The sequence below is a fragment of the Globicephala melas genome, chromosome 1, assembly GCF_963455315.2.
Source record: "Globicephala melas chromosome 1, mGloMel1.2, whole genome shotgun sequence".
Classification (NCBI taxonomy): Eukaryota; Metazoa; Chordata; class Mammalia; order Artiodactyla; family Delphinidae; genus Globicephala; species Globicephala melas.
Genome location: NC_083314.1, coordinates 157,911,492 through 157,924,809, shown reverse-complemented (window position 1 = coordinate 157,924,809; position 13,318 = coordinate 157,911,492). Strand labels below are relative to the sequence as shown.

At 60.5% G+C, this 13,318-nt stretch overlaps 1 protein-coding gene across 2 annotated transcripts; it reads left to right on the top strand.

Moving 5' to 3' along the window:
• Positions 1-287: 287 nt before the first annotated feature.
• ZC3H12A (zinc finger CCCH-type containing 12A) lies at positions 288-9,687 on the top strand. 2 transcript variants are annotated; one of them, XM_030868980.2, is made up of 6 exons: positions 288-325; positions 1,181-1,656; positions 5,999-6,138; positions 7,105-7,339; positions 7,836-7,942; positions 8,136-9,687. In XM_030868980.2, the coding sequence occupies exons 2-6, from the start codon at positions 1,262-1,264 to the stop codon at positions 9,008-9,010; spliced, it is 1,752 nt and encodes a 583-aa protein (XP_030724840.1). In that variant the 5' UTR covers positions 288-325; positions 1,181-1,261; the 3' UTR covers positions 9,011-9,687. The 2 variants fall into 2 exon arrangements, with proteins under 2 accessions (XP_030724840.1, XP_030724846.1); XM_030868986.2 differs by lacking the exon at positions 288-325 and adding an exon at positions 528-620.
• The last annotated feature ends 3,631 nt before the right edge of the window (positions 9,688-13,318 follow it).

The window sequence follows — 13,318 nt, the reverse complement described above, 5'->3', positions numbered from 1 at the left end:
CTAGAGGCTCACGGAAGAGGCAGCTCCCCGCGGCTCCAGCCCGGATTCCTGGCCAGGCCTGGCGCTCTCGGGCCGCGGGGGCGGGGCCTGAGGCCTGGGCTGTGTGGGGAGGGATGGGGCGGGGAGGGGGCGGGGAGGGGGAGGAGCAGGAAGGGGCGATGGCCGCTCCGCCCCCTGCCGCCCGGGCCGGCTCTCCCCCGCCCGCCCGGCTTCCGCGTCATGGTCCCGAGTGCCGCCCACCCGCCCCGTATAAAAGCGCCGCCGGCCTTGCCCCCGGGACTCGGCCCCATGGAGATGCCGCCGGCCGCGGCTGGCGCACGGCAGGGTGAGGCGCGCGCGACGGGGATGGGGCGCGAGTGCGGGCTTAGGGGGAGGGCGGAGGAGCGGATGGGAAGGGCTTTGGCTGGGACTGACCTGAGCGGGAGGGACGTGGGGCCGGTCGGCTCCGGCCTCCCCTACCCCCAGGATCCTCCCAACTTAGTCCAAGTCGGAGGATCTTGGGGGTAGGGAGACCGAGGTCCGGAGGAGGAAGACAGCGCTCGCGAGGCTCTGGGCCGGGACACCCTAAGCGTCACCGAGCCCCGAGGCCAACCAGAGTTTCCCAGCAACTTTTCTCTCTGGTGGGTCACCCCGGAAACTTCCCCTCCCCCGATCCGGGAGTCCGGCCACGGGCCCCGCGCCTCCTGGCCTGGGCTCCGAGCACTGGGCAGGCGGGCGGGAGGAGGCGATGGCTTCAAGGGGGAAGCCCCCCCACAACGCAGTTCCAACCCAGTGGGTTTCCATCTGAGAGCCCCGCCCCGCAGCTGTCGGGGCGCGTCGAGGTCCTCGGAGGCCTCCCAAGACTTCTGGGTCCCCTGGGTTGGCGGGGGGCTGGGGTTGGGGTGGGAGGAGGGGTCAGACTGCCTAAGTTCAAGTCCTTGCGCCATCAGCTAACAGCTGGATGACCTAGAGCAAGTTCGTAACGTCTGTGGCTCAGTTTCCTCCTTTGTATTATGGGAATGATGCTCCCTAGCTGGGAAGGCTTTTGAGAGGATAACAGAGGCAACACGGAAGATGGCTTTGCATTTTGCATACTGCCACCAGTCCGTGTGGTCTCATCCTGTTGGATGGGGCGGGGTCAGGAGAGGGGTGAGAGAGAGAGAGCCATTCCGCATCCCTAACCCTCATGGTTGTCATACAGGAGCTGTGACAAGTGCCTTCCACCAGTCTGAGCTGTGAGTGGCCGGTGGAGAGAGAGGCCCACCCAGGAAGCCACCCCACCATGAGTCTGTGGGAGCTTGAAGACGGCCACAGCTGCCGAGGGACCCCCAGGCCGGCCCAGGAGTCCACGGCTGAGGAGGCAAGGACTGCAGAGCTGCAGATGAAGGTTGACTTCTTCCGGAAGCTGGGCTACTCATCTGCTGAGATCCACAGTGTCCTGCAGAAGCTGGGGGTCCAGGCAGACACCAACACTGTGCTGGGCGAGCTGGTGAAACATGGGTCAGCGGCCGAGCGGGAGCGCCAGGCATCGCCGGACCCTTGCCCTCAGCTGCCTCTGGTCCCCCGGGGCGGGGGCAACCCCAAGGCCCCCATCCTGGAGCCCTCTCCCCCCGAGGAGGACAAGGAGGGCAGTGACCTGAGGCCTGTGGTCATCGATGGGAGCAACGTGGCCATGAGGTACATGTCACTTCTGTGGCCAAGACTGTGGCCGTGTGTCTCTGCACCTCTGGTAGAGAGGATTTCAGAAAGGAGTGTGACCTCTTCTCCAGATTGGTCTAGAGGAAGGGAAAGCCCTTTGTGGAGGCCCTACTGTGTGCCAGGAGGCTCCCTGAATCCTCATGGCTTCTTGGAAGTGGGTTTTAGGGATGTTTGAGGGAGCTCAAAGTGTTGCTCAGGGTCACACGACTGGTAAGTGCCGGAGCAAAGATTCGAACTCAGGTCCTTCTGTCTCCAGAGCTACCTTATGCTCTTCGAGAGGGACCAGACTGTGGGCTCCAGCTTACTACATAGGAGCCTTCTTTCCTCCTCCATGAGATGGGGATAACCCACCCCCTCAAGTGGTGGTTGTGGGGAGTGAATGCACAGAACCTGGAGAGAAGTAAGGGCTCATTAATCAGTAGTAGTTGTTGTTATTGTTACTATTATTCAGAGTCTGGGACTGCTGAGGCCTTGTCCCAGACCTGGGCTCCCATGGAAGCGAGCCCAGCTACTGAGGCCTTTGCAGCTGTGACCAAGAGTAACCTTGAGGATCTGGCTCTACGTCAGGGGTGTGGGTGGGTAGCTTGATCCTTTGGCTCCAGGGGAGCAGTGACTTGGGTCACTTCTGCTGGAGCCACCTGTGCTGGCCTGGGCTCTGAGGGCTCCCCAGGGGCCAGAGCCAGGACTCAGCCCCATAACCATCCCACCTCTCCCCTACGCAGGCTCGGTGGGGGGGTTGGGGGGGAGAGGGGAGGGGTGGCGGGAGGGCTGCCGCGGACCCCAGGGAGCCCAGACTTCCCTTCCATCCAGGCCCTGCCCTCTGGCCCTGCTTTCTCCCAGTCCTTTCAAGGCAGGCTGGTGAGTCAGGGTTGGGTGGATGGTTCACAAGGAAAGGTTCCTGTGGATGTGGATGGGGCGATCCCATACACAGGTGTGGAGTGGGAAGGGCTCCTCCCCTGGCTTCCCTGAGGTCTCTCAGGTGGGCTGCCTAAGGCCTCTAGGCCTTTGCCCCCTCTGCCCCTCCCACACCTGGCCCACCTGGCCCAGCTCAGCTGTCTGACTGGTCCTGGCCCAGCTCAGCAGGTGTGCAGGTGGCCCTCTTCCAGCCACTTTTGGGTCAGTCAGTCTTCCCATCTCTGAAATGGACGGAGCCTAGGTGGAAATTGAGGAAAGCTGGCATCCACAGGCCAGCGGCCGCTGGTCCCGGTGTGTGCTTTGAGAGTTAGGGGATCCCTTTCAGCAGTGTTTGGCTGGGATCAGTCAGTGGCTCCCTCCTCCAGGGGCTGGGCCAGGAGCGCCGAGCCCCGGGGGCAGCCATGTGCTGTGTGTGTTTGTGTCCCGGCAGAAGGAGGAGGGGCCTGGGCGGGAGGAGGGGCAGGTGATGCAGTGGGTGGCCAGAGGCCGAGCCGCAGGGGCTTTCTGAGCTGGGGCAGTAGCAGGAGGGGAATTCCAGCCTCAAACTTCCTGTCTCAGCTGCTGCAGGGTTCCTGCCCTCCTGCCCCCTCCCGCCCAGGGCTGGCGGGCCAGCCCCTGCCATATGCAAATCGTGGGGAAATTCACCTCTGTTTCCTTCTAAGGGAATTTTTCTCCACTAGCTGGGCCCGGCCCAGGCAGATCTTTTCACCTGGGTAGCCTGCCTTTTGGCCCTGCCCTGTGCCCTAGGGCGGGAGCTGCTGAGCTGGAGTCTCCTACGGAATCGCACATCTTACCGGAGTCTCGTTAGACAGGCTGAGGGGCCCTGACCTTCTGGGCCGACGGGACTGTGGTGTGGGATGGGAGGATGTCTGGTTTTCCCGTGCCAGCACAGCTTCCTCCACAGCAGCGAAGGGGGTCTAAAGTTAGCTGTAGAGAGGCACTCCTGGCTTGGGAGGGCAGGATCTGGGCTTGACTCAAGGGACTGGAACATGTGTTCTACTTCTCCCAAGACTAAGGCTCTGACCACCTGCTTAAGGGATATTCTGGGGTCTAGGGCGGCTGAGAGCAGACTTGTCCCCAGCCAGGGTTTCTGCTGCCCAGAAGCAGTACACTGTCCTGGAAGCCCCGGTGTCCCATGAAGTCCCAGGGCTTGCAGGTGCTGGCCTGGGATGGGGCATATGCAGGTACACACGTGTGTGTAGAAGGAGGCAGGTAAATGCATGTGCAGACTGCGTACCTGAGACGGGGATCCAAGGCAGAGATGATCCCATCCCCACATTTCTGGGGAGACAGAAGGCCTAGGGCAGGGGGAAGCACTGGGCATTGCGAAGACAGACCTGGGACCTGACCCATCCTGCCAGGTCAGGGAAGGCCTCTCAGAGGCAGTGACACCTCACCTGGGTCCTGACAGAGGAGAGGAGTTTGCCAGGTGCATGGTTTTCCCTGTTCCCAGCCTGCCCCACCCTCTGAACAGTTTGTTCACACTCAACTTCGGGAGCTTTTTTCTTTCCTAAATAAACCTCAGCTCTTCTGTTAGGGGCAATCCAGTACCCCCAGATGTGGGTTCAAGTTCTGCCTCTTACCAGTAGCCAGGGGACCTTCGACGAGTCTCAGAGCCTTGTAAGGATGAAGCAAGGAGGTGTGCCACGTACCTGGCCTCCAGCAGGTGCTTGGTACCCACCCATCCCCGCTCCGGGCCTGCTGTCAGGGTTGGCACTTGTCTCTGTACTGTCGTAGCATCAACACCCGTGGTGGCTATGAGCACAGCCTCTGGGTCTGCATTTCGGTTGGACCGCTGCTCCTGTGTGATGCTGGCAACTGGTTGCCCTCTGTGGACCAGTTTCCACACCTGAATAAAAGGGCAAGTGGGACTTCCCTGGTGGTCCAGGGGTTAAGACTGTGCACCTCCAATGCAGGGGGCTCGGGTTCAATCCCTGGTCGGTCAACTAAGATCCCACATGACACGCAGCACAGCAAAAAAAAAAGTGGGGTGGGCCAGGGCCCTTTAATGATAGTACCCTCCTCAGAGACTTGCTGGTGATTCAGTATTGAGCATGGAGATCAGGGCCTGCCTCACAGCTCTCAGTAAATGTTAACTTTTATTATAAGCAGGCCGGCAGATGGCAGGGAGGCCCCACCTGGTGGGAATGAGCCCTGCCTTCCGGCTGGACTTTGCCTCACCTACAGTTTACGGAGACCTTCAGCCCTGGGAGCCCCCCGCCTCACTCCCAGACAGCCTCTGTGCCCGCCAGCTACCCTACCTCCCTTTCTACTTCTCTTGGGGCTCCAGCTATTACCGCCCCCAAGCCAGCCACAGGATGTGGTTGGCCATGGAGTTGCCTCTTTTGCATAACGCTTATTCTGTTTTATGTGCCAAATAATGAGAGTCTCAGTTGTTCGCTGAGGGGCAGGGACTGTCGGGGTGAGAGCCCCAGCTGACCCCTTCCAGGCCCCTAGCCTGGTCCTGGAGCCCTGCCATGACACCCAGTATTACCTGGGAGCCCCCTTCCATTCCCAGGAAGCCAGCTGGAACCTCCACTTTGTTGGACTGTCTTTGGCCTCAAGAAAACAGGAACGTTGTCACACTGACATGGGCCCTTCTTAAGGAGGCTGCAGACCACCCGGCCCATTTTTCAGACAGAGAGGCTGAGCCAGAGCAACCTCAGGGCTTGCGTCTGGGCCCAGCCGCATTTGGATGGGGTGAGGTCTGGTCCACGGCCCTGGGATGTCCCATTTCCCAGCTCTCCTGCTGGCAGAGTCCCCAGAGTCTTCCAGACCGTCTTTTTGCCTCGGGTCATGCCTTCTCCAAAAGGGCAAGAAGAGAACAGGGAGTCCAGGCGTTTTGGGGAATTGGCAGTCAGAGGAAAAGCAATTCCTTTCCCTTTCAGAACGGAAGGCCTCACAGCTGCCTCCTGCCCTGTGTCCCTCGCCCTCCTCAGTCCCAGCCCCTGCGGTTTGAGCAGGACTGAACTGTAATCCAACTTTAATCCGGAGCAATCTGGTTTCTCCTTCCCAGCACCCACCCCCAGCCCTGCCGAGCCGGCGAGGGAGGGGTGGTGACTCAGTCAGCCTGTGTGTATCTGTGTCCCCATGGTCCCAGTGCCTTTCCCCCACCCCCAGGTGTGTTGTAAGCGGCCTGACCCTTCCCCTTGTGGGAAGCGAGTGCTGCCAGATTCCTGGGCGTTTCCTCACTGTCAGGAGACGGAACCTCAGGGAAAGCCCCGGGTCTGGCCATCCCTGGCAGTGTGGGAACCAGCAGGGAATACAGGCCCTAGGCCCCCGGCCAGAAGGCAGGGGGCTGAGCCCAGCAGCTCCGCCGACCAGGGCAGGGGCTGGAGTGCAACCCACCTCCCTCCTGTGCGGATCTGGGAGCAGCAGGCCGACCCCGTCCTCTTCTCCTCCCCAGCCACGGGAACAAGGAGGTCTTCTCTTGTCGGGGTATCCTCCTGGCAGTGAACTGGTTTCTGGAGCGGGGCCACACAGACATCACAGTGTTTGTACCATCTTGGAGGAAGGAGCAGCCTCGGCCCGATGTGCCCATCACAGGTGAGTGGCACCTCTGAAGGGGCATGGTCTCCCTGCCCCAGGAGCCCCTGTTCTCAATAGAGACCCTTTGGGCGTGAGCAACAGCTTCTAGATCCCAAGCAGGGACCGGCATTCTTTTCCTGGCTTTTGCTGTCCTCAGCATCCCTGCTCTGAACAGCGGCCCTTGGAGATCACCTTGGGCAACCTCTGCCTCCGGGTCCTGGGCACCTCCCTCACCTAATGGTGGCGTGCTCTTGCCATGTCCCCAACGGCACAGGGGCGGCGTGGTGTGGCGGCTAAGCCCCTGGGCTCTGGAATCCTGGCTCAGTCCCTTCTGGCTCTGAGCCACTTGCCCCTCATCTGAGACGCGGGATGGGGTGAGGATCTGATACACTCGCAGGGTTGGTTGTGAGGATCACACGGGTTAATGCACGTAGGTGCTCAGAAGAGCACCTGGCACACACACAGCAAGCGCCAGCTGCCACCATTGCTCTTACATGAGCCCCAGCCTTCGGGAGGACAGCCTGAGTTTATTTCCCTGGAAGTCTTGAGATGTGGGGGCAGGCTGGCTGGGGCCGCCCGTTCCAAGAGAAGCAGCCCCTTCTGGGTGGGTCCTTCTGTCCTGGTTGAGACACTCCTCTGACCCCAGCTCAAGCCACGGCTCATTCCTAGATCCCTCGAGAACAGGCTGGGCGCGACCAGGCCTGGTGTCCAGGAGCGGGAAGGAGGCAGCCCAGCTCTACTGAGGAGCCTTCCCTGAGCAGGACCTGCCAGCCTGTTCTCCGGGGTCCTTGGTCTTTGGGCAGCAAACTAGGCGCCAGGCCCAGCGAGGGGCTGGGCCTCAGCAGTGGCCTCTGCAGAGCCTCTTCCTGTTCCCGCGACCCTGGAGTTGAGAGCCCTGTGTCCGGCAACCGGGGGTTCAGGGAGCCCTGCGAGCTGGCTCTGGGTCCAGGCTGGGCCCTGACCTGCGCCCCTGCTGCCTCCCAGACCAGCATATCCTGCGGGACCTGGAGAAGAAGAAGATCCTGGTGTTCACGCCGTCGAGGCGTGTGGGCGGCAAGCGCGTGGTCTGCTATGACGACCGCTTCATCGTGAAGCTGGCCTTCGAGTCCGATGGCATCGTGGTCTCTAATGACACTTACCGGGACCTCCAGGGCGAGCGGCAGGAGTGGAAGCGCTTCATCGAGGAGCGGCTGCTCATGTACTCCTTCGTCAACGACAAGTACGTTCCCGACAACTCCGGGAGGTGCCTGTGGGAGGGGTGGAGCTGGGGCAACTCTGCTGCAGGGCCGTGGCCTCGGGCCCAGGCAGCAGGCCCCACGTAGGAAGGGTCAGGCTGGGGCCAGACTGGGGCTTTATAATCTGGGGGATGGAGAAGGGGCATGTGGCACAGGGTGGCCAGTGCTTCCAAGAGAGCATCTCCACTCGCCAGCACCGAAGCTCTGACCAGAGGCCAGCGGATGCAGCCTTAGATTCAGATGTTCGGCCTCTGCGAGCTCCCAGCAGGAGAGTCGCCCTAAAGGCGCCCATGGCTGCGGCCTTCTGGCCTGGGACCTCCTCCACTCCCTTGGGACAGTACCCCCGAGAGCCCAGGGATGTCCTGCTGGGCAGACACCAGTTTTAGGAGCTGCCCTCCTCTCCGTGCTGTCGAGGCTTCCTGTCCTGCCCCCTCGTCGGCACTGGGAAGTCCCCCTTCATGTCTCGCACCTCCTCCACAGGTTCATGCCCCCTGATGACCCCTTGGGCCGTCACGGGCCGAGCCTGGACAACTTCCTGCGTAAGAAGCCACTCATGGCCGAGCACAGGAAGCAGCCGTGTCCCTATGGTAAGACCCCCAGCTCCACCCTCCAGGGCCCTGCTCACGCCATCCCCTTCCTCTCTTGCCTGAGTCGGGCTGCGTCCCACGTTCTTTCTCTCGGGGACCCCCAACCCCATGTTTCCTGTGCTACCCACTTCCGTCTCCCACCCCCTGGTTCTAGAGCCCCCCCGGCTGAGAGCCCTCCTTAATTCTCTCCCAGGGAGGAAATGCACCTATGGGATCAAGTGCCGATTCTTCCACCCCGAGCGGCCAAGCCGGCCCCAGCGCTCTGTGGCTGACGAGCTCCGTGCCAACGCCCTCCTCTCGCCCCCCAGGCCGCCGAGCAAGGAGAAAAGTGGCCGGCGGCCTTCACCTTCCTCTCAGCCCGGCTCTCTGCCAACAGAGCACGAGCAGTGCAGCCCGGATGGGAAGAAGCTGGGGGCCCAGGCATCCCCGGGAACCCCCCGGAAAGGCCTGACACAGACCTTCAACCCAGCAGGCAGGAGCCTCCCACCTAGTGGGGGCAGTGGCAGCAGCTTTGGGCCCTCGGACTGGTTCCCGCAGACCCTGGACTCTCTCCCGTATACCTCCCAGGATTGCCTGGACTCGGGCATTGGCTCCCTGGAGAGCCAGATGTCAGAACTCTGGGGGATTCGAGGAGGCGGCCCTGCTGAGCCGGGCCCACCTCGGGGCCCTTATGCCGGCTACCGCCCCTATGGGGCCGAGCTCCCCACCACTCCGGCCTTCTCTGCCTTCGGCCGGGCCGTGGGTGCTGGCCACTTCAGCGTCCCTGCTGACTACGCACCCCCGCCAGCTGCCTTTCCACCTCGAGAGTACTGGTCTGAGCCGTACCAGCTGCCCCCAACCACCCCAGTCCTGCAGGAGCCCCGGGTGCCGGGCCCAGGGGCTGACAGGGGCCCCTGGGGCGGGGCGGGCAGCCTAGCCAAGGAGCGAGCCAGCGTGTACACCAAGCTGTGCGGCGTCTTCCCCCCGCACCTGGTGGAGGCTGTGATGGGGCGCTTCCCGCAGCTCCTGGACCCCCAGCAGCTGGCCGCCGAGATCCTCTCCTACAAGTCCCAGCACCACAGCGAGTAAGCCGGCCAGCCGCCCGGGCAGCACCTCCGGCCTCCGAGGGCTGCCGGGCTGGGCTTTGAGCCTTCGAGCAGCCCAGCCCCGGCCCCAGCCTGGAGGCTGCGCAGAGGGAGGATTCGAGTAGGGAAGAGAACCCACAAACCAAAGATACTGTAGGATTGGTTCTGGCACCTCTAGGCGTCCGCCAAGGGGTCAGGAGCGATCGCCCTGTTGATGCACATTGTGTCTGTAGTTCAAGGAGACGCTGCCGGTAACGGCTGTCAGTCCGTGGCTGAGGCCCAAACCCTCCTTCCTCTCAGAGGGCGGGGAGGGAGGCAGCGGGGAGCAGAGGCCTGGGCTGGGGGCCCTCTGCACGGCCCCCCACCTCCGCCCCGTCCCTGGGATGCCGGCCTTGGCCGGCTCGTTGGGCACCGTGTGCCCGCCCTCCGTGGGCCCTCCTCTAAGCCAATGAGGCCTCGTCCGTGCTCTAGCGGGCACGGGGCTTCATGTTAGTAAGCAAGATGCTTCTTAATAACCCACTTCCACTTCCGTCCCACTCTGTGCTCCTATCCCATCGCTCCTGCAGGGTCAAGGGCACTCTGCCCCACCCTCTCCTCCTCCCCCCTTCCTCTGTGTTCAGAGCCATCTCGCCCTTCCCCAGGGGGGGACATGTGTATGTGTGTGTACAGGTGTAAATGTTAAATATTTTAACTGGAAAGCCCTCGCCTCTCTTCACACATCAATAAAGTACAATCTGAGCCCCTCTAAGAGGTGATGGTCTTTGTTGCTTCCGGGTGGAGCCGGCTCCTGGGTGATGGAAGGTCACAGGTGGGCACCCCGGATCTTCCTCCACACCAGCTCCCTGACCCTTCTCTGGAAGGAGGGTTTTCTGAGTTCTACCGAGAGTGCTCTGTCCCTTGGGGTAGAGGAGTCCTTCCTGGGGCCTTGGGTCAGGCCTTGAGAGGAGGCGGCTGTGGACACACGGGCAGAGTGTCAGGAAGCAGAAGCGTGAAGCTTGGAGTCCTGAGGCTGCAGCGTGGGGAAGGGGTGCTGTTGCGGGAGAGTAGGGGGATGGATCAGGCTGGCCCCTCCGTCTGCCCCGTGAGCAGAGCTGAGCGTTCCAGGAGAGCTTGTAGAGTGGGCCTAAGGACTCAGCTCTGTCCCATCCTCCCAGATCTTACCCTGCTTCAGGCCTGGAGTGGAGTAGGGGGGCACTGGGGTGGAATCAGCCTGGAGAGGCCCTGCCAGCGTAACCTCCAAGCAGGTGGGCAGGGGTGGGGACCTCCTGGGAAGGGGTGTCCCTGGTGGGGACACCAGGGAAGTCCTACACAATTTTTTCTTTTTCAGATAAAAATGAGGTATAAATGTTAAGTATTTTAAGTGAAAAGCTGGACAGTCAGATGATCCCCAAACACCATCAGCAGTGGAAAAAATAGTTTTAAGAATTACACCTTTGGGCTTCCCTGGTGGCACAGTGGTTGAGAGTCTGCCTGCCAATGCAGGAAACACGGGTTCGAGCCCTGGTCTGGGAAGATCCCACATGCCGCGGAACAACTAGGCCCGTGAGCCACAACTACTGAGCCTGCGCGTCTGGAGCCTGTGCTCCGCACCAAAAGAGGCCGAGATAGTGAGGCCCGCGCACCGCGATGAAGAGAGGCCCCCACTCGCCGCAACTAGAGAAAGCCCTCGCACAGAAACAAAGACCCAACACAGCCAAAAATAAACAAATAAATAAATAAAGGAGTTCCTTTAAAAAAAAAAAGAAAAAAGAATTACATCTTTGAACATTTCACCCAATTTGTACTTTTTATTTGTGAAGCTTTTATTGTATCTATTTTTTTCTAGAAACTGCTTTCCCATAGAATGGCTGTGCAGCATGTTGTAGGAAAGGCCACCCCGGTGATCTCCCTGCACATTAGGGTCCCCCCCGCCCCCCACCAGTTGCTCTTGGCCCAGAACGCTCTGTAGAAGCCTGCACTTGAGGCGGGAATCTGTACGCAGGATGTGATAGTGACTGCAGCAAACATTACTTCCAAGCCCCCATGTCGCGCTCTACCAGGCGCTCTGTGCCTGCCGTGTCCAGCCGCCTCGGGACGCTTTACCTGCACCAGGAAACGTCGCTGCCTCGTTTATAAAATAGTTTTTCCAGTCGAGAACTGTATTCCAGATTAAAGGCTACTTATGGGCCTTTGTGTTTATAGACAGGAAGCTAAAATACCGGACTGTCCAGTTCATTATCAGCCGCTGACGAAGCTGAGTGACTTGCCCGAGGTCCCACGGAGGACAGACTTAGGCAGGGCCTCTGCTTGGGGTCCCCTGGCCCCACAAACCTGAGGAAGGGAGGGACCCAGACGCTAGTTCGCAGTGACTCTCGGGCCCCTGAGGGGGATGGAGGTGGAGGGGGTGCCCTCAGCCCCGCCCCTCACAACCACGTGGAGTTACATCTGCATGGGGACCCTCCAGCCGGAGGGCTGCCCTGAGCACCCCACGGCCCTGCTCACGGCAGGTGCGCCAGCAGTCCCACCCACACGGCCCCCACTCTGCACACCATGGGGTGGGGAGGGTCGTGAGGCCGTGAGGCCCCAAGGGAGGCCTGGAAGGAGAAGCAGGGCGCCTTCACCCCTCTGCCCATCCCACCAGCCTGCTCTCCGTAAACGTGAAGGCTCACACTTGGTTCCTGACCAGAGCTGAACTCTTGGTCATTCGCGGCTCCTGCTTTGTGGGGAGGGGAGGAAGAGGCAGATTCCACAGGCAGGTGGGCAGTGGACAGGCGGCAGCGGGCAGCAGGTCCGGGTTTGCTGTGGTACCGCCTGGCCTTGCTGGCTCGCCGGCAGGCACGGACAAGGGCAGCAGAGCCCACACGGCAGGTGCGAGCTGGGGCCGGGCTCGTGGAGGACTGAGTCAGTTCGGTGCCCCGTCGTCTTTGCTTTCCCGGCAGCTTCGGCCTGGCTGAGCTGGGCTGGCCGTCCAAGGTTCGGAGCCTCGCCTCTAGGCCTCTTTCTCAATCTGGCTTCCGGGCAGAGCTCAGAGGCTGCCAGGCCCAATGCCCAGCATGTTTCTTTCCCAGGACTTGGGTTTTAACTGCGAAGTTTTCCTCACCACCTCCTGCCCCACCCACTGAAGCACCTTTATTCACGAGGCCTCAGCGTCCCCACCTGTGAAAGGGATATGATGGTCCCTGCTTCTCCCTAGATTTGACAAGAGGACACCTCAGTGTGGCTGGTGGCAGCACAGGAGGGAGCAGCCCTGGGTTCGGGTCCCCCTCACTGGCTGTGTGGCCCTCTCGGGGCCTGGGCTTCCTGGCCTACCTCACAATACGGTTGTAAAGTGTGAGAGAAAGACAAGTATCACGTGATATTGCTTATTTGTGGAATCTAAAAAAATGGTACAAATGAACTTATTTACAGAACAGAAATAGAGTCACAGCTGTAGAAAACAAACTTATGGTTACCAAGGGGGAAGAGGTGTTGGGGAGGGATGAATTGGGAGATTGGGATGGACGTGTACACACTACTGTATATAAAACAGATAACTAATAAGAACCTGCTGTATAGCACAGGGAACTCTACTCAGTACTCTGTAATGACCTATAGGGGAAAAGAATCTAAAAAAGAATGGATATATGTATAACTGAGTCACTCTGCTGTACACCTGAAACTAACACAACATTGTAAATCAATGATACTCCAATAAAAAAATTTTTAAATAATAAAAGAAAATAGAAATACTTGGGGGGGAAAAAAAGTGTCAAGGAGAGAGTGGCAGGGCCAGAACGTGACCCTGAGACAGGATCTCAAGCCACTGAGGTGCTGGAGGGGATCAAGCTCCAGTCACTGCCCTGCCAGCTCTTTCCTCCTTTTGTTTTCCTGGTTCCAGGGGATGAGAAGCCAATGGGGAGCGTCTGCAAATCCCTGCATTGGGAAATGACCCTGGGGCGCTCACAGAGGATGGCCTCCTGCCAGCCCTTCCCCCAACCCCCCTAGGCACCTACACCCCACCCTGGGGCTCTCACCAGCAGGGGCCTGACCCTGGGTCTTCTTGCAAGTTCTGTCCTGCACTCGGGTTAACCACACTGGGGCGCAGGATGACTACGGAAACCTTGGCCTCCCTGGCAGGGAACTGGATGCAATTCCCTGCCTGGAGGTCCCCGCCCCCTCTGTCCCCATCGTACCACGCCAGCCTGACGAAGCCCTACCGTCCCTAAAGATCTGAGGGCCTAAACTAGGAGCAGGAGAGCTTTGGGGATCCAGGAGAGCAGCTCCTGGGCAACCTCCACCCCAGTGCTGCTAACACCCCAAACAGCACTGGTCTCCTGCAGGGTGGTATGGGGGA

Coding starts and splice junctions, on each gene's coding strand:
- ZC3H12A (XM_030868980.2), top strand. CDS start 1,262: ATGAGTCTGTGGGAGCTTGAAGACGGCCACAGCTGCCGAGGGACCCCC. Junction 1,657..5,998: donor GGGAGCAACGTGGCCATGAG/GTACATGTCACT, acceptor TCTCCTCCCCAG/CCACGGGAACAAGGAGGTCT. Junction 7,943..8,135: donor GAAGCAGCCGTGTCCCTATG/GTAAGACCCCCA, acceptor ATTCTCTCCCAG/GGAGGAAATGCACCTATGGG.